Source organism: Pholcus phalangioides, unplaced genomic scaffold (genome assembly GCF_987345545.1).
Source record: "Pholcus phalangioides strain wild (caught in Gottingen) unplaced genomic scaffold, Ppha-v1.0 ptg000009l_1, whole genome shotgun sequence".
NCBI lineage: Eukaryota > Metazoa > Arthropoda > Arachnida > Araneae > Pholcidae > Pholcus > Pholcus phalangioides.
Genome location: NW_028301602.1, coordinates 6,522,155 through 6,543,595, shown reverse-complemented (window position 1 = coordinate 6,543,595; position 21,441 = coordinate 6,522,155). Strand labels below are relative to the sequence as shown.

The window sequence follows — 21,441 nt, the reverse complement described above, 5'->3', positions numbered from 1 at the left end:
CAAGAATGTTTTTTCCCTTCTGTGATTCGGGCAGTTTTTACTCCACGAATAGCATTTCTTCACCAAAGAAAGTGCAATTTAGAAAACTCTCAAATTGATTCGCATCTAGGTAATTGATTCCGTATATCATGCGACGCCGGATATGACAACGAAATGAGGCGAAATTAAAGATGTTCATTTCCGAGTAAAATTAAAATTTGCTCTGAAGAAGAGTTATTTTATTAGGTTCTCTTTATTTGTCTATATGACTTTGACATTTACGATCGGAATAACAGCGAATTTATGTAGTAAATGTAATTCAACGTCATCAACGTCTTTGCTCAGCTTTTGAAGTACGCTTCGCCGTCATTAAGCACGCGTTTTCTTTTATTTCCAGCAATATTTAGGCAATCCAGGGTATTATTTTCCTTGGGATTCGAGTTATTTCTGATTCAGAAAAGAACACCTTCGCCGTAGAAGTGTAATTAAAAAAAAACAAACTTTTGATCCACATCTAGGAAATTCGTTCACTATGCCACATGACACCGGATTTGACAAGAAAATAACACGAAATGATAATTTTTCACTCCTGAGTAAAATTAAAATTTCCTCTAAAGAAGAGTTCCTTGTGTAGGTTTTTGTATAGACATTTTGCTTTGGCATTTGCGATCGGAATAACGGTAAATTTATGTGGTAGAAGCCATTCGAATTTAATATTCAATTAATTTCATAAGCTATAATGTCTATATTTTTGTTTTGCCACTTTTTTCCCTCTAAAAATTAGAAACTGCATGCTAGACGCATGCTTTCTCAGCAAGAGAAAGGAGCATAAATGAACACGGACTTCCATCAAACAATTGCTGTAATATGATGAGTAGGGAATTGTCTGGAATGGGATGAAATATTCCTCTCCCTCTTATCACCTTACACATGACCAAGTTTCAACTATATGGCAGTACCCCCCTCCAATATCAGATTTCACTTGCAGACAAGGAGTTCTGCAAGTAATCTATTCCATATTCCCAAAGGGTTTAATTAGGTCCAATGGTGAGAACCGATATAATAGATAACATGACATGACCAGCTTCACTCCGTTTTACATCTTTTGCAAGATTTCCACGCGTTTAACCAAGTATGGGCGAATTTATGCTCCATTAGTTTGAAACTTAATAATTATAAACACAAATCCCTAAAATAGGAAACAACGTCCAAAAAAAGAAATCATGAGTTAAAAATAAAAAATAAATACAAATATCTCATGATCATGAGATTTAAGAAAGTAAGTCATTAATTGTCATTCAGTACTTTTGAAATAAAATTATCTTTTTCGAAGTATAAAATAATTATTTGAAATTTGCAAAGCTATCTGGATCTTCGATTTTGTGTCGTTTTTGGTATTATAGTTCAGTCTATTTGTTTCGTCTTCATTACTGAACATATATAACGTATGGCTCAACAACTTTTCTTTTCTTTTCAAATTCATAAAAATCAAACATTTAGATCAATAGTTGCTCAATTATATTGTAATGAAATAAACCAACGAATTTGTTTCACACAGAAAAAAATATTATCATTGTTGTATTTTGAAAAGTGTTTATACAATCTAGAGGTAAATGAGCGTCTTTGCAGCTAATAAAATTATTTAAATCGCATTAAGAAATTTTTTCAATATTAAATAAAAATAAATAAACAGAACATATTAAAAAATTTCACATGTATATAAAACAAGATCTAAAACAATCTTTTTATACCAAACGTATAATCATAAAGTGGTGGCTTTTGTGATTGATAAATGTTTTTCCTCCTAAATGCCGAAATATAAGAAGATAAATCTTAAATTATACCTATTTGTACATTTTTATTTATTTATACTATTTTTATATAATTTAACAGCTCCGTCAGAACCTCCTAGAGCTATTCAGGTGCATTCTACTGGAGCCCAATCGATGAAAGTATCGTGGGAGGTATGTGAAATTCTGAACCTAATGTGATATGCACAGAAAAAAGTATTTAGATGTGAATATTATTGTCATATTAATCATATTGATTCTGTTCACGTTTCAGCCACCACCAGAGTACGGCAAAAACGGTCGCATATGGGGATATTACGTAGGTTACCGCATGTCGTCATCTTCGGAACCGTACCACTACGAGAAAGTAGATATCAAAGAAGAAGCCGAAAGATACTCGACGTACATCACTGGCCTAAAACCGTTCACATTATACGACATCGTAGTGAAAGCTTTCAATTCAGCTGGAAGCGGCCCAAAATCTTCGAAAGTTACTGAGAAAACACTTGAGACTGGTAAATATTTTTTGATACTTTAGTTTCAGTCTATACATTATCTTCCAATGTACCTAAATATATTTGTCACGTCATATATATTTAGGGCAGGAGTCCTTTTTGCGTCTCTTACGGACCCTTTGTGCAAGTAAGATAAAGGTTACAGACCTATTTACATAATAATATTCGGTAGTTAATAATGTGAAAACAAAACAATGTTAATTTTTATCTCATTTAAGCTCACGGACTCCATAAATCTCCTCCAACAGTGTCTAAGGGCCCATGGACCCCGGTTTAAGAGCCACTGACTAATAGGGTATACGTTCTTTTCTGTTGTTTTCTGGTCACATGCAATTTTTCCCCCTATTATGCACCAATTTTTGTTGTGAACAATTTCAATCCTAATTGCCTGGTCCAGGGATTATTAACCTATGGGTTGCAACCCGATGTATGGTTGCAGGGGATCTTCAGGTGGGACGTACGACTCTACTTGCAACCCAGTTCTAAATCCATTTATTGAACCATTGGTTTCAGAGCCATCTGAAAATTGAGACCCAGACATTTTGAGCCCTCTTGAGCCATGATTTTATGTATAGTATTTTTGGTGTTAGTTCGTTATCCATCACGACAGGAAATTATAATTCTGATAATTCTGAAAACCATGTAAAATTATGAACACATTAAACCAACATTAATGGCAATTCGGACATGATGAGAAATGGAAATGAAATTAGAATGTAATTCTAGAATCGACGAAACTGTATTCCGGAACTAATCAAAAATAATTCTGAAATGACTGAAAAATAATCGGAAATAAGGGAGAAAAAATTTCAGAAATTATGAGAGAAATAACTGCAGAACTTTTGTGACAGCTTTCAATAATTTGCGACCCGCTTGTTTGATTTGGGCCCCTCTCGGTAAAGGCCTGTCGAAACGCCATACACACATACACATTGCAAAAACTGGAAATTTCGTTAATTAGAATTGATTAACAAGACTTTTTTAATCAAAAATAGACCGGTAAGTCGTAAAGTTGATTAAGGTGTTGTTTTTGGATCGCAGCTGAAAAATTTAAGAACCCTCGTTCTAGTGTCACATAAACAGGAAAGGATATATGATTGTCCTCTAATGTCACGTAGGACTACGCATTAAAAAAAAGTAAAAAGACAACTGTTTAAGTGTGTGCGCGCATTATCTGTTAAAACTCGAGTGTACGATATAGAGAGATAGGAATATAGACCACAATTTATTAAAGATCGTATTTTTCAAGACAATAATGATTGATTACGTGGATACTCGCCCGATATGTTCCTCTGGGCATGTCGAGTCAGAAAATACCGAAATATGAAAGCACACAGATATTTTCAATAGCTCCATCACAAAAACTACAATTATTAATACATTGAGATTATGAAAAATATATTAAAAAAATGGGGATATAATAATGCAATGATGATACACCAAAAAACTAACTGCAATTCAATCCCATATCGATTCATCAATCATCGATCGAAATTGAGAGCATTATAATTCTACTTAAGTGATGCGTGTCCATGTCACATGTCAAAGAAATATTTCGATTATCGCGAATCCATCAATAATTGCGATAGAATCCATAAACCCTCAAGCGGTTTTTAAAATTTCAGGATCCATGTTATAACTCCTACATAGAAAATAACTGAATCCTTAGCAAGCACACAAATTTTAAAGAAATTTTCTTTTTTTTAGATTCCTCCTCACCCATCCTGGAACAATAAAAAAAAAAACACACAACCGAGGAAGAGAAATTAGCTGGCATTTTCTATTGTTTATGCTGTACGCATATTCCTGTACTACCCGAAAAGAAAGGGAAGAACAATCAATCCTTCTATTATCAAACTTTGAATAAAGTCCGGCTCCTCCATCCCTCCATCCACTGGCAGTTGAGCTGAGAAATTAAGGGATGGTTGGAAAACAACCCCCCCCCCCTCCTCCAAAAAAAAACCCCCTTCTTTACAGAACATCTAGGCTCGGCATTGCTGAAATAACAGGGTTTTAAGGAGGCGAAACATCTCGGAATTGTAGAGATACGAGGTATGAAGTTTCGCGAGATACCTCGTGGCTGTCGCTGTAAGGGTTGAAATTAACATTGTTCATTTTTGAACCGCATCTGTTCCTCTCACGTATTTCGAAACTGTCGTCTTGATATTCTGTTGCCAAAGCTTAATTGTTTTAAATTTTCACTTTTCCGAATGGTTTTAGTTTCTTGCTTTGATTCAAACGTTGATTTTGAAAACCGTGAACTACGAATTAAAAATAATGTCATAATACATTGTCTGAAATTCCACGTACGAGAAATTCGTTCCGTACGAAAGCATGAGTTTGCGAATATTTATACATGTTGAAGACAGAATCGATCGTTCGGTGAATATAATGACATGATCATAGTACTTCAGCTCTCAAATATATTTTATGCGTTCACATAAAACAGCTTCAGTTAGTGCTCATGTTCCTATAAAAGTTTGTGAATATTTTTTATATTTCTCCCGTCGTATCAGTTTCTTCAAAAAAGCAAAAATTCCCCGGATTTTAAAAGAAATATATTTTGAAAAATTCACGAAAATCGTTCGAGAGTTCGAGAAATAATGACTGTAATTTGAAAACAGTCAAACACATTTCTTTCAGCAACCAGTGAAACAGTTCCGTAAAATGTATACTTCGAATGCGAAAAAAAAACGCGTTATTTGTGAGAGTAGAAATTTCGTCGCGTTCTAAATGATCGGAAATATTTTATCAGTGAACCAACCTAGCAAGCAGTCATGTCTCACATGAACATACGCATTTTTTATCTATGTTACACTGCAGTTAATTTCAAAATATTGGAAGAAGCACCTCAAGTGTTCTTTTCTGAGACCTTATAATAAAAAATGGAACAATATGTTCTAGACAGACGCTCATAAGAATAAACCAAAACTACTCCAAACTTCAAGTAAATACTTGGAAAAAAAACATAGGCTGTATCTATATACGTTTATATAAAGAAAATGACGAACATGCACGCGAGTTGAAGGACAGGCACGCGAGAAGTACTTCAAAACACCTGCCTACTACTCAGAAGTAAACAGGAGTAATTCTAAAATCTTCTGAAAAAATGCCAAACACAATAGAAAAACTCTTGGAGAGTATTTGAACAGTCTCATGCACCTCGGGAAGTCAGTCTTAATTTCTTTTACAAGAGATTTTTTTACGATTCTTCTCTTCTTCCATTTGATCGATAACAGAGAAATATAGTTTTGTGAGATGAACATTAATACTTTCGTACATAAATAAATAATTATTAACTTGTACAAAATATCATTTCTTAAATATGAAATGAAACCTCATGAAAGAAAAAAAAATAGTTCTAAATATATTTTCTTTCGGAGCACTAGAAGGAAAACAATGAAAAATTTCTATTCAGTGCATTCAAAGAGCAATTAGTTCCCATTTCATTTGATTAACTACATTGTACAAAAAGATTTTTCTCTTCTTGTTCCCAAGGAAACTTTGATGATTTTAGGGTATATTGGTACTGTTGATTGCAAAACTGGTGTTAACATTTCCAAATAGACTGTAGCTTTTGAGATAATGCATAAATAGATATAATTTTCACTTCATCTCAAAAACTACAGCCAATCTGACAAAATCAATGCCACATTAAGGATTAGCTCCCCAGAATTACCCTAAAATCGGTGCTGAGCAGAGAGAACAAAAGACGTGTTAGTGTTGCTGATGGCATTGGGAAATGATTCACTTTTTGTCTGTTCGCCATATTCTACCGAAGTATCTTCAGGAAAAGGTGTGTTCTAATTTCCGTACGTTTGCGTTGGCATTTTTTCTCAAGTTCAACCATTCTGTCCTTTAATTTCTGATCGATGTGCATGAAGTCTTTCGACTGCAGTAATCGTAACCAGGCTTGTTTTAACGATCTGTAGAAATCTGTGAATTCATTAAACAATCTGTAATCCAATTGCGAATTCAGTATGAATCTGTGAATTCAGGAAATAAAATTCACCTTCTTACGCGTGCAGGCCCGTCATTTGGGGGTGGGGGGTCAGAGGAGGGCCATCCCTCCCCCGGCTTTTCAAAATACACTAAAAATGGTACATGTACTATACATGGAGTTCATGTTCTTTGCTCCCCCCCAGAAAAAGTTCGCATGTATAGTGAAGAGTGATATCATCTTCAGGGCGTGGTAGCCCAGGATAAGATACTGGCCTAAAGTACCAAAGGATGTTCAGAGGTGTCACGAGCTTGATATCCGGCTCGTCCTTGTCAGAAAAGTTTCCTGATACAGAGGTACAACAAAAACTGCGACATGACCGCAGATAAAATTGTTACCGCAGGGAGTCCCCCATCGAGGGGTTAGCGCATCAACCTCTCGATGAGTATAAAAAGCAAGCCTGCCGTTCGGAATCGGCAATAAATTGTGGGTCCCGGTCTAAAATTAGTGCTCGTGTGCAGGAAATGACCGCGGTGCGACTAAAATGATCAATATCATCTTCAGATCAGGATCACAGTTCTCTATTATCAGTAGCTAAGAGCAATTGAATCGTTTTGATAACCCAAGGTGGAGCAAAAAAGGAAAGGGCTCACAAGCGCATCTGCCTCATTCTCTAATTAGATTAGTCAAATTTAATTGGATTCATTTCTTTTCTGATAATCAGTACCAGGACTATAAGTTGAATGTGTTTATCAGCAGCAATAAAAAAAGATGTTGGTTATATGGTTACGTCGATGTGTTTGGATAGGTGGTTTTGTGGACCAAGTTGGTATAATGTCATCACATGCCCGAGTATCAACTTTCTCACGACACGGAAAGAACACGTAACGAATTTCCTTACTATTTCCTACCGGTTTCATGATCAGAAAGTGTTGTTTTATACTTCTCAACTAATTGAGAAATCATTGATTTTTAATACTATGATTCACAATATCAAAAGCTTTGCTGATATCTAAAAGTATTGATGCAAGTTTGCAATCATTATAATCATGAGATTGTAATCATGTAATAATTATTACTTGCTATATACACATTTCAAAGAAAGTTACCAAGAGAGTTATCACAAGAGAAAAACTTTAAATTAGTGCAGCTAAAAACATCAGTTTAATTTTATGTAACAAAAGCCAAGTGAAGAAATGATGTTGTCAGTGAATAATTTTGAAATTTCTTTAACTGGGTTCACGGAAAATCAACGAACCTTAGCCAGGTAACGTTACTTCCCATATCTACTGTGAATAGTTTTTGTAGCACGATATTTATCTCTATTAGTCATTTTTTAAACTAATTTTTTTTTCTAAAATCTTTTTTCTCTCGTGATGCTAATCACGCTAATGAGGTAGTGTTTCGTCCAATTGTTTTCATTCTAGAGAGCTCTGAATAGGACTTTAATTACAGCGTCTAGTATTTTAATTGTTTTTCATTCCTCTTACGGATGTTCTAAAAACTATTTCTACTTGATTTAAATCCTGTAAATATGTGAATAATATTTTTTTTATCAAGGTGAAATGTGTATTCTGATATTTGAAAAAAAAATAAATTTAATAGTCAAATTTAAATTTAAAAACAGACAATTTCAATCAAAATTCTAAGTTGTATGAGTTGTTAATTATTATTTATAAAAAAACAATTTTTGTAGTAAGCATACGTGATTTTTTACATCAAGGGGATAAGAAGCTATTAAAATATTGTTTTCTATCCCTTTAGCTCCTCCCACATCGCCAATGCCGAGAATAGCTTCTACGACTACATCGTCTTTGGAAATCTCTTGGGATAAAGATATTCGAGATAAATCGGCTATTACAGGTGAGTTGCTGTAAAATATTTCATTTAATTATTTCCTTGAAATATTTGTGCTCATGAGATTATCTCACTGTGACTATAAAATTTCTACACAAATTATTTGCAGATTACACGCTTCACTACAAAGCCGATGGTGAAACGGGATGGCATCAGCAGAAGCTCAGCAGCACCGAAGACACGTTCACGCTACGTGGCTTGAGATGCGGAACTCGATACAGCCTGTATGTCACAGCATCGAACAGCTTGGGTACTGGTGAACCTAGTTTACCAGTCAATGCACGCACCAAAGGAGCAGGTATAAATAATGTTATATTATAAATGACCCAGGGGAAAATGAGTTACAGTGAACCCTAATTTTGCGAACAACAAAGTGAGAGCTTTGAAGCCAATTAGTGTAAGTTAATTTTCTGAAAATCTTTTTGGTATTACAAGTGCCTTTTCACTGTTAAAGCTTTTAGTTGCCAAAACACTAAACTCGCTATCTTTATATTGCAACAGCAAATAGTGGCACTTATACTGACCACGAAATAAAAATATTCTTGTATAATTTTTAGTGTTTATTGACTTGGGCACGAGTTACACTGATTGGCTTCTGATCCCTCAAAATAATGATTCAGTTAAAGAGAGTGCCTTGGTTTATACGAACGCGCATGAATTAAATCTGAACTGAAAATAGAGGGAATTAAGAAGTCCGTTACCCCTATGGCTACTTTTCTTCCCTTCAAATAGCATTTCTCTTATTCAGCCTCTTATATATCAGCAGTTTCCACTTTATGAAACTCTAAAAAAAAATAACTTTTGATAAGATGTTTCGTAGTAGGTGAATATATGACATTGAATTAACAGTAATTGTCATCTGGAAGCATTACTTTCATATCCGCCATTTCATAGTCTTTGTAGGCAAAGCTTGCTAGCAAGTGATCTACAGCACCATTAATTTGCATTGGAGGATGCTGTGGTCGAATCGCTTTGTAAGCAGACATTTGGAGGGGGAGCTCTTTGAAACTGAGATTATGAGTAAAACATTGACCGCGTATACTATCCCGTTCTCTCTAATCCTAATCCAATGTTTTTAGGTAGGGTTCTTGCAAGTGTGGAATAGGAAGACGTGTGTGTTCACAAAAGTTTTTACTATTTGGATAGAATTTTTTCAACTGTCTTCCAGTTATTGCAACTAAATGTAACACCCGGTACATGGTACATAAGCCTGTTATCCTATAACGTTGAGAACGTCTCTAAGGGAAAACGTTTTTCAGTTTTGAATTAAATAATTTCAATTGGCTTTACGTTATGCAATTGAGCTAAAGCTCAAAAGTATGTTGTGAAGTTCACACTGAAAAGTTGTGAAAGCTTACACTGGAAATCCTCGAGGTTCCAAACAAACGAGATATAATCTATTTTACATTGATTCCTGTGGGAAAAATTTGTTTCCGTTTGTGAACAATTCTCGGTTCGTGAATGGACTTCAGTGTTCGTTCAATGGAAGTTCATGATCCAATGATCGACTGTACTAAGAAACGAGCAAGAAAAAGGATCAAATCTCAAATATTATTATGTAAGCATAACCCGCTGTTTCACCTAGCAATAATACGAGTGTAAATATTTTCGGCACCGAGATATTCTTTGGCATTCCTGTAAAAAACATGATAACGCATGTGGTCACGGGCAGCCATATAGGTTCATAAAACTATATATCTACAGTAGGGGTTCATAATCTATCACGACCAAAACTCGGATTTGTGAACTAAGCACATATTTTTAAAGCGCAGAGAAAAAAATAAGGTCGCATCAATTTCATTGAAATACCTGCATTTAATGACGAGCTACAGGCGCTGAAAGATTGGTGTAGTTCAAAATCGAATTGTCGCCAAAATTATTAATTTCCACACACACACACAATCACTGCTGGCCAATTATAGCTACAATCTGTCGAAATCGCCAAAAACTTTTCCATTCTACCAGCTTTCGAAAGAGGCTTGGATAAACCAAATTGGTCATCTAGTAGTTCAAGAGAAATTTAGTCGCTTGTTTGCAATACATCATTGAAATCTGCGTTCGTCGAACTAATGTGGCGACAATTCGATTTTTCATGTCACCGGTCTCTCAGTGCCTGCAGCTCGCCATTAAATACGGATATTTTATAGATAGAGGTAGAGTCAGCTTATAGGGTTTTTTTTGTGAAAAATCAAATTGTCGCCAAAATCTGTAACTGCCAATCCGAATTCTCGTCGATTATCTACTTCGACAAATGCTGATATCAGCGATGTAGTGCAAACAAAAGACTAACATTTTTCCTTAACCAGAAAACCGATATCATTCAATAGTAAGCTTCCTCGGAAGCTGGTGGAATGGGCATGTTATTGGCGAATTTCACCGATTAGCTAGAAGAAGGATGTTCGCAGAATTGGCGATTGCAATTTTTTTGGCGGCAATTTGATTTTGAAATTTGCCAATCTTTCAGCATTTGTACCTCGCCATTAGTACCAGATATCTCGGTTCTTTCCAAATGTTTGCTTAGTTTGCATACAGACCTTTCAAAACTCCACAAATTCTCTGGGTTTTTTTTTTTTTCAGACTTGGCACATTTTTGTTTCTATAATCGATTATCCACCATAAATCGAGAACGGTTTGCTATAGGACAAGGCTGGTGGTGTGTTTCATGATCCACTTGGGATCACTCACTTTCGTTTGACAAAATATATCGGATTTCGAACCCTGTATATCTATTTGTAACGCCACTGGTTTTAAGGGTGTTGTAACGATTTTGGTGATCTGAACTAGAGAGCTAGAATTGATGAAAAAATTTCCAAAATGGATGGAAATAACTGAAAAAATGACTCGAAAATTAATTGAAGAAATAACTGAAAATTAATGAAAATGGGTAAAAATTAATGAAAGATATATCCCCGAACATTAATGAAAGAAATAATTTCACAATACCTTCGGTAATTTGACCTCTGCTTCATTCAGAGCCCTGGGCTCAGGCCCTGTTGACCCGCCCGTTAATATGCTACTGAATAGTTTTACTAATTTTTCGAAAACCAAAAAAAATCGTTGGTGAAGAATATTTATTAAGCATTTTTAAATTAAAAATAGATCCATGGGTAGCGATGTCGATCGTTCATGTTGATTTTGCTTCGCGGTTATATATAAAGGTTAAGCATCATTGATCTATAGCAGTGATTCCCAACGAGTGCGTTAACGCCCCCTGGGAGCGATAAAATGTTCCACGGGGCGGTAGAAGCTACGGATGTAACATAGGATCATATGAGCTAGATTTCGTTGGGTGGCGGTGGGAGAAAAAAATTCTGAATAAGGGGGAGATGGATATGTGGGACAAAATAGTCTGAGACACTATAATCTATCGGTTGATTCCACGTAGCAAAACTACCGGAATATTCGAGTGCAGGACACATTTAAGCTGGAGTAGTAATATTAAGCTTTGTAGTAATATTTGAACATGCGAAATAATTGTCTTTCAGAGACAGTTATTTCACTCAGACATAGGCATCGATTTTATAAGTTATGATATTTGATCATTCAAAATTTCGTTTTACAATTTGTCATCCGTCAATATCTCGAAGCTTATGTCACGGTAATATGTAATAAATGGTCAGGGAATTCCAGGACCAGTACGTCGATCGTAACGTTCAGTTCATTTAAAGCCGAAGCGAAGTTCATTAAATTGATTTTTCCTGACGTTTCTCCGGGATTCAGGCAAACATTCAAGCGTATCACATTCTCATTTACTATAAAGATTTATCGAAATCTGAACGATTTTCCCCGTCTTTTCTCGGCTTTCAATCGGAATATGTCAGTAATGGATGGACGTTTCTGAATGAGATTCCATGGCTGGGATCTGGGATCGATCCAACGGAATGGTTATATTAATTAGCCAAGAAAGGTCGGGGAAAATGTTTTCGAAAAATACATAATTTCAATTTCCAGTCCACGTCGCTAAATGTGATCACTTCGCGACTCGGTGTTTCTGATTACAATAGCCAAATGATAACTATATCCGAAAAAATTCTGGTTTCAAGTACAGTGACTATACATCTCGTTTTGTCTGAAGGGACGAATAAATAATGGGTAAAATGGGACAATTATTTTGATTTCCCCACATAATCGGTTGCAAAATGTTAATTCTCGTGCCCATTGCTCTTTTATTTTATTCCAAAACAAGCCGTTGTTGTTGTGTTTTTTTTTTGTCTTTAAGCTAAAATTCTGCATTTTCATTATTCAGCCATTGTGAGGTGTTAGAATGGAACTGTCTAATGCTTAGAACAAATTACGATATATTTTTTTAATGTACACAATACGTTTCGTAGATGCCTTCAGAAAATATCTTGGGGAAATGAATTTGAATCTGGTCAAGTAAAAAAAAAAACTGATCAAGAACTGAAAGGAAAACCCTTTTTTACGTCTCATACATTTGCCCTCACTATAGGAAGGGCATTGCAAAGAGAGCAACTTCACGCGTACAGGGATCACACTGATTACTATATGGACGGATTGCGTCATTAAGTACCGGAATGTTTGTCAACGACGTAAGGGGTGAGAGAGGCTAGAGCTACACCTTCCTAACCTCTTACATACTCTTGCAGCCTGATAACGATAACTTATAGGAAAGGAAAAAAAAAACAAAGTTTGGTTAAACCTTAGCTTCAGAATGCGTAAAAAAAACTTTCGATGGGAAAAAAAGAATTGATATCATTATCCGAAGTCCCGATTTCTCTGAACGATTTTTTTCATAATTTATGATATTGGTTCGTTCCTTGCAAAAGTGATAACAATACCCGATTGATAACATTATGGGTGATTATAATAAGGACGCAGTAAATACATGTGAAATAAAATTTTACATATATTTCTTCTACGGTGGAACTTCGGTTAAGGAGCTTAATTCGTTCCGCCAACGTGCTCGTTATCCGAATAGCTCGTTATTCGAATCAAACTTCGAAACAGGAAATAATAGAAACTCGGATAATTCGTTCCACAAGTATTCATTCATATAAAAATGACTAATAAAAACGACATTCAATCAATAATTAGACAAACTAATAATAATATATAATACAACAAAATATACATAATATAAATAACGCCAAAAATAAACACACAATACTATAATGTTTACACAAACATTATTGACTATTTACTTACTCTAAACGACGAGAGAGGGGAGGACTATCGTTTAAGCCTTGTTGTTTGCAAACTTATTTTTTTTCATAACTTTAAAAAAAAAAGCCTTATCCATGACACTTGCTTTTGCCTCCTTTTTAGAATTTCTAGGAAATGGGAAATTGCAGTGTTCGTTGGACAGATTCATCGCTCGAGCACTGCTGCAGCTTTATTTGCGTGGTTCTTTTCTACTGAGTTTTGCACAGATTCCCACATTCTACACATCTCTGTAATCTAATTTTATGTGTGAGGGGCTTCTCCTTACTTCTCTCTTCCTCAGATGAGATACTGTCCATAAACACTTGCTAGTGCATGAAAAAGAGATCCATCACTTCATCTATTGTCAACTCCTAGACATTTTTCACCACTAGTTCTTGAATGTCATTCTCATGCACCCCAGTCCATGGTCTTCCTCAATCACACAATCTTTTCGACAAGTAGTGGCTCATGTTCATGAGCTAACCATTCAAAGTCACGTTCAATAATTCAAATCATCCCACAGTTTTCTCCAAGCAGAATTTGAAAAAATATATATATAACCTTCAAGCGCACGTGCGCATGGCTACAATGCTGCATCTAGTCTCGCATCGTAAATATTCACACTCGCACGTGTGCTAATTTTGAGTGAGGCACGCTTACCGGAGAATTTATTAGGAGATAATATTACTCCATAACACGTGCGCGGGCGGAAGCAAAAAATCATTAGCTCAGTTGTGGTAACATGAAAATAAATTAACAAAGCGCAATTTTTGCTCGTAATGTGAGTGGTCGCTCGTTAACCGAGTCAAAATTTGTACAAAAGTTTTGCTCTTTATGCGAATTGCTCGTTAACCGAAATTCCACTGTATTTACTTGCAGGGTCTGGAAAATTTGTCCCATCATAATTTCGCATTTACGTGTAAGATGGCGTATGTATCTCCTAGAAACGAGTTTTGGTCCGCGAAACATTTCACCCAATTCATAAAACCTCTAAGCAATATTTTACATTTAATTATATAATATACCGTCTCTATATTAATTTTTATTTCTGCTTTAGCCATCAAAATGTCTATAAACCATTTCTCCTATTTACTTTTCACGGTCCACGAATTATTTATTTCATTTATGTTTTGCTGGATCACAAATCATTTCTCTATCTATTGATTTTATTCATTCAAGAGTCCGCAAATTATTTTTCCTATTTATTTTTCACGGTCCACAAATTATTTTGCGTTTTTTGCCCGTCTGAAAATTATTTCGCTTATATATTTTCTTTTTGCCGGTCTGTGCGCAATAATTTCTGATATTTATTTTTTTCCCGGGCCCTCAAATTATTTCTCCTATTTGTGGTCCGCAAGTTATTTCACGCGCGCGCGCGTCTATACATTTTTCCCATTCTCAAGTTAAGTTTTCTACTTATATGTTGTATGTATGCAAATTATTTCTGCTATTAATTTAATATTTCGCCTATTTATTTATTTTTTGCCGCAAATTATTTCTCCTATTCGTTTTTACATCGGCTCAAAAATTATTTCCATTCTTTATTGGTTTTTTGCCTGTGTGTAAATTTTATTTCTGGTAATCATTTCTCCCATTTAATTTTTGCTCTTTTCCGCAAATTATTTCTTGTAATCATTACATTTTTTTGCGGCCCGTAATTAATTCTCTCATTGAAAGGATGGCGTCACTCTCCACTACCATACGAAGGTTTTTTTAACAACTGGATGTTGCGAATGTGAATTTTTGGAAAGAGAAAATTCAACTGCCTTTGCGGGGAACGCCCTAGCCCCTAGACTACGAAGGGGACAAACCTCGCAATCTTTCCTTTGGACAGTTGCTAAAAAAACCTTCATATGGTAGCGGAGATTGACGTCATCCTTCCATAAGTCGCCATCTGGTGGCAGCGTCAGCGTTGTGAGCCTGGTCTGAATCAGATCCGGCCGTCCATGTACGGTCCCTTTCAGTGTGCAGGAACTCCAAGGAAACATTGAGAGATTCGTTGCCTTTGCAGTCTAGGGCGTTCTCCCGTAAAGTGAAAGGACGTGGATTCGATTCTTCCCAAAGTCAGTTTAAATTTCTCTTTCCAAAAAATTCATCTTCGCAACTGTCAGTTGTTAAAAAAAAAAAAACCTTCGAATTCTCTCATTCCCGCCCATGTGCAAAATTGTTCTACTATTGGGACACCAGTATCGATTGGGGACACCAGTATCGATTGGCGAAAGACAATGCAAGGCTATGGTGTCGCAGGGAATTTTTCTCTAATAGGGTTGTTAATAAATGGAATAGCTTACCCCCGGAGGTAGTGAATTGTAACACAATTGGCACGTTTGAAAAGAAATACGATAAACATGTTGGGGTAGATCGAGAAGCTATCCATTCTTAGAATAAGACAACCATAAGTATTCTTTATGGCATTGTATAATATTTTATCATGTATATATTGTTTACAATTTTTGTTAATTGCATTTTTAATTGGGTTGCTATATTTTCAAAATATATGACATAAATATTTTTATGGGCATCTTTTTCTCAGCCACCTCGTTGGGCATTTTGCCTGTTGTGGCGTTGTATTTGTATTTGTATTTGTACTTTAACTGATCCACAGCTGTAAGTGTAGTTTGAAGAACACTGTCCTAGAATTTGTAGCAGTCTTTAGTCTTTATTGGCGAGGTCAGAAAAGTGTACAACAAATGCCTAATAGAATTCTGATTTTTTAATATGCAAATTGCAGATTTTTATGCGATTTTTTTTTGCTCGTTACAGCCCCAATGTCACCGAAAATAGACGGTTTCCTGATCATCAACAGCACATGGGCGACATTGAACTTACGTAAGTGGAAGAGCATGTCATGCCCGATCGAAAGTTTCTCCATCCGGTACCGTCCAAAGCATCAAAATCAGTGGACTTATTCCACGGACAACGTCGAACCGCATTTGAATACTTTCAATCTGGATCACTTGGTTCCCGGAAAAGATTACGTCGTACTTATCACGGCGTACAGTGAGGCCGGAGCTACACAAGCCGAATATCATTTCAACACGAGATCCGAATCATCAGGTAAGTGAAGCTAAAATTCTACTGCCAAGTACTTAAACCTTATTTGATGTATAATCGAGCCTCCTAGATAATAGAGCGACTGTTCTAAAAAGATCTAGAATTGCTCAAAAGGGAATCCAGTGAGTTTTTGGTGTGAATTTGATTTAACTTTACTAACTTTTAACAATTTTTGACTTGAATTGATAATTTTACCAACTTTGAAAAATATTTTGGTGAAAACAGGCTGTTTCACCAAAATCTGGCAATTTTTTGCATAAATTGCAATTTCAACAATGTCTAAAAAGTATTTTGGTGTGAATTGGTAATTTATCCAAATGCTCTAGTGACTTACAGTATTTCTCTCGACAAGTGTTTCCGACAATTTCACGAACCCACACACCTGAGAAATTCAAGCGTCGTATTGTGAGGCACCACTGTATTTTTTCTTTATCTGGTTACCGAAGATATTTTAGTTCCTTTTTTTTTTTCGTTTCCACCGTAGTAAAAAAAAATATATATCAACAATCAAACACACAGCGAAGTCCAAAGATTTGATCCCATTTGGCGACATTCTGAAGAGCGAAACTAAAGCATTTAGCTCAAGTTAAAGTTCCGCCGGAACAACAAGAATGCAGTGCACAGTGGTTTCTTGCCTTTTTACACCCGACCATTCATGTTTTGGAATATATATATATATATATACTAGCTATAATACCCGGTGTTGCCCGGGTTTTTTTCAATAAGGCTTTTTTGGATTACGTGATACCTCCCTCTTTCTTTGAGGGAATTGCAAACCGTGTCCAAGTTCACCAATATGGCGACTTCCTACGCGACTCATGAAAAAAACAAATCTAGATTTAAAGAAACGTAAAAAAATAAATATATATATTTTTTCTTTTTTTAAAGGGCACTAGGTATTTGATTCCCCCCTTTGAACTTCAAGTTATTCATCTCTGCCTGTTTCTGCTTAAAAAAATGCTTAATTAAAGCTGTGGAATTTCTTCGATGCACTTTATGGGCCCATAATTAATTTTAAAACAACCTAAACTATATGAATTTATGCAGTTCAATATCAAAAGAGAATTCGCGGAGACATTAATTTTCATGCTTGAGAAGATATAAATAAAAAGTTGAAATCAATGTTATTGCATGAATATCCAGCTCGAAGGTAGGTCCGGGGCTAATTACTTCATATTTAATCGTATATCTATCTCTAAGCGAACTGAATATTTCAAAAATCGAGAATTCAATACAATTTTTAAAATTATTGATGGGGCGGAAAATCACACTAATTTCCGCATTTCTACAGTAAAATCGACAATTTTAGCACTGATTTCTATGAGGATCACCCTTTTCCTGACTCTCAAAGCGATACCGATGATGATTATGACGTCTATTCAAAAAGCCTCATTACTGAGATTATATTGAAAATGTGGCAAACCATTATCAAGGCATAAACTATTATACATATACTAACAGGATTAAAGAAGTGACAAACCGTTGTAAAGGCATATACACGTCTGAAACGCATTGCTAGGGAACCACGGTAACCAAAGTAAACGTTCGGAAAGTGATTGTTGAGGCCCAAAAACCATTGTTGCCGGACAGTTTTTTGCCCATTTGGGGCACTTGCCCTGCTCTGACGAAATTTTAAAGTAGCCTATCGTTCAAGTCGGGTCCCATTTAGTATATATGCAAAATTTGGCGACGATCGATCTAAAATTGTAGATTTGTATAGAGAACATACATACACACACACACACACACAGACACACAGAAAATCAATTTTATATATATAGATATATATATGTGTCTTTGTATATATATATATATATTCCATTATATTCATAACATATACCATACGCATCGATTATCTACTCTATAATATAATATCACAACCTCGAAAAGGGCCTGTTGCTAAGCAACCGAGTGACGGAAGTGGGTGAAGTTTTTGAGTGACGGAAATCTGTTACGTTTTTGTGTTGCTTATAGCGGAAGTCGGTTACGATTTTGGGTCGAGTTTTCATTTAACACCTGAGGACATCGGGAACCGCTTGATCTGTAGGGATCAAATTTTGTGCACCCAGAGGTATGTGTACATCACCAGTGATCCCAACACACAGGGTCCGGATACCCAGGGCGGGGCATTGGACAGATCTCTTTATAGGGAAATTGACAGGTTCCATTTTGAGTCGAGGATGAATACTTGCTTCTCATTGCGCATTATGCTGCATTGCTTATTGTGGCACTGCAAAAATAATGGTGCATTACTGATTGCGGTGCATTGCTTATTGTGGCACTGCAAAAATAATGGTGCATTACTGATTGCGGTGCATTGCTTATTGTGGCACTGCAAAAATAATGGTGCATTACTGATTGCGGTGCATTGCATATTGTAGTGCATCGCATGCTGTATTGTCCATTGCAATGCCGCGTTTATTGCGTATTGTGGTGCATTGCGTACTATAGTGATTTTTATAGTGCTTTGCTTATAGCGATGCATTGCTTATTTGTGGTGTACAGTATTACTGATTACACACATTACTACATTACTGATTGTGATGCTTTATGTGTTGTATTGCACTGAGTGCACTGTATTGCTTACTGTAATGCAGTGCTTATGGATTATTGTGGCTCATTGCGTATTATGGTGCTTTGTTTAGTGCGATGCATCGCATATTATGCGGTATTGTGGTGCATGAGGTATTGTGCTGTATTGCCTACGGTGGTGGTGTATTTGTTATTGTGCTGCATTGCCTACGTTGGTGGGTGTATTTGTTATTGTGCTGTATTGCCGATGGGGGGTAAATTACGCATTGTGTCGTTGTGCTTATTGTGGTGTATTGGGTATTGTGCTTAATGTGGTGCACTGAATATAGTGGGGCATTTCTTATTGTGGTGTTTTGAATATGGTAGTGCACTAATTTTTGTGCTGTATTGCCTGTGGTGGTGCATTGCTTATTGTGCTGCATAGCCGATGATGGTGCAATAAGCACTGTCCTGCATTGCCGATGGAGGTGCATTAAGTATTGTGCTGTATTGTTAAATGTGGTGCATTGTTTTTTGTGGTGCCCTTAATATAAGGCTGCACTACTTATTGTGGTGCATTGCGTATTATGCTGTATTGCGTATTATGCTGTATTGTTTATTGTGGTGCATTGCGTATTATGCTGTATTGCTTATTGTGGTGCATTGCGTATTATGCTGTATTGCTTATTGGGACGCATTGCGTATAATGCTGTATTGCTTATTGGGACGCATTGCGTATAATGCTGTATTGCTTATTGTGGTGCATTGCACATTGCATGATATATTGCTTACTGTAATACAGTACTTTTTGCGTACATTATGGTGCTTCGCTTATTGCGATACATCGCGTATTGTGGTGCATTACGTTTTATGCTGTATTGCGGGGCACTGTAAATAGTGGTACATTGCTATTTTTGGTGCATTGCGTATTGTAATGCATCACATGCTGTATCGCTTACTCTAATGCATTGCTTATGTGATGCATAGGGTATTGTACTGTATTGTGCATATAGTTATATGTATTGTGGTGCATCGCGTATTGTACTGTATTGTGCATCGCGTATTGTACTGTATTGTGCATATAGTTATATGTATTGTGGGGGATCGCGTGCTGTATTGCTTATTGTGGTGCGTTGCTAATTGCATTACAGTGTATCGCGTACTGTATTTATCATTGCAATGCAGTTCTTAATGCGTATTGTGGCGCATTGCGTATTGGGCTGTATTGCTTATTTTGGCGCATTGCGTATTGGGCTGTATTGCTTATTGTGGTGCATTGCGTAGTGGGATGTATTGCTTATTGTGGTGCATTGCGCAGTGGGCTGTATTGCTTATTTTGGTGTACTGCAAATAGTTGTGCATCACTGATTATAGTGTATCGCTTGCTTATTGTGTTTCAGTGGTTTTATGGCGTATTGTGGTGCTTATTGCGATGTATAGTGCTTTATTGCGTATTGAGCTGTATTGCTTATTATGGTGTATATTGCGTATTGAGCTGTATTGCTTATTATGGTGTATATTGCGTATTGAGGTGTATTGCTTATTATGGTGTATATTGCGTATTGTTATGCATTACGTGTTGTAGTGCATCGCGTACTGTATTGCGTATTGTTATGCCGATACTGGCGCTTTGAGTGTTGTGATACACCGTATATAGTGAATCGCTACTTAATTTGCTGTATTGCTCATATGGTGGTGCATTGCATATAGTGGTGCATTACTTATTGTGCTGTATTACCTATCATGGTGTATTGCCTAGCACGTATGTATTGCGGTGCATCGGGTATTCTGTTGTATTTATGATGGCAGTGCATTGCTTATCGAAATCAGAATGGGAAACTGACAATGAATAACTATTTCGCTGGCATTTGGAGTGCCTGAGGAATATTTTGCTTTATAATTAAACAAGATGTGACGAGTAGTTAGCTCCATTGGAGGAGTTTGAAGAGGGGGGGGGGGGTTGGACGCCGTAGGCGTCAGGAAGCCCCCCCTAGTATATATATATATATATTCGTCCAAATTTTCGTTTATTCATCTTTTCATAATTTTTTTTCGCAAATTCTATATAATAAATCACACTTTTCAGGGAGGCTTAAAATGCCCATGAAACTTAAACTTTACGTCCGCAATTCTATGCCACTAACTGCATCACTATACATATATTTCAACTCAAAACTTACACAATCCTTCAAATCAGGGCTTAACTTTATCAGGGTTTATCCTTTAAACCAAACTCGGGAATTACACTATAAAATTTTGATAAAACTGCTTTTATAAAACTTTTATACTGTAATCCCGGCCATTCATCAGGGTTTACATTCCTAAGTTCACATTCCTAAATGTATTATATTTACGAGTGGTTTAACGCCTGGCGCTGTGTCGAAAGGTGTATTTTTAGAAAAAATGTTTTTATGAAATGGTAATTTTTCAACAGTTGATGAATTTATTTATAACATGACTCCCCAATATCAGTTGTGGTTGGGGTTATTAAAGCATAGGACTCTCACTACGAATATTGATGGTTCCCCCCAACATGTCCCCCACACAAATAATCTCTAAGCGTTGAGACAATGTTTTTCCAGCTTCATTTTTTTGACGATCTTTGATTTATTTGTGTTCATCATAATTTTAT

General features: G+C 36.1%; 1 protein-coding gene across 1 annotated transcript in view; it reads left to right on the top strand.

Annotated features, from left to right (window-relative positions):
• LOC149081681 (cell adhesion molecule Dscam1-like) overlaps window positions 1-21,441 on the top strand; it is a 226,242-nt gene that overhangs the window by 169,329 nt on the left and 35,472 nt on the right. The window contains exons 18-22 of the mRNA XM_089237083.1: window positions 1,873-1,943; window positions 2,044-2,284; window positions 7,989-8,087; window positions 8,191-8,379; window positions 16,008-16,301. Of these exons, the coding sequence (XP_089093209.1) occupies window positions 1,873-1,943; window positions 2,044-2,284; window positions 7,989-8,087; window positions 8,191-8,379; window positions 16,008-16,301 (894 nt within the window). The remainder of the gene's footprint in view (window positions 1-1,872; window positions 1,944-2,043; window positions 2,285-7,988; window positions 8,088-8,190; window positions 8,380-16,007; window positions 16,302-21,441) is intronic.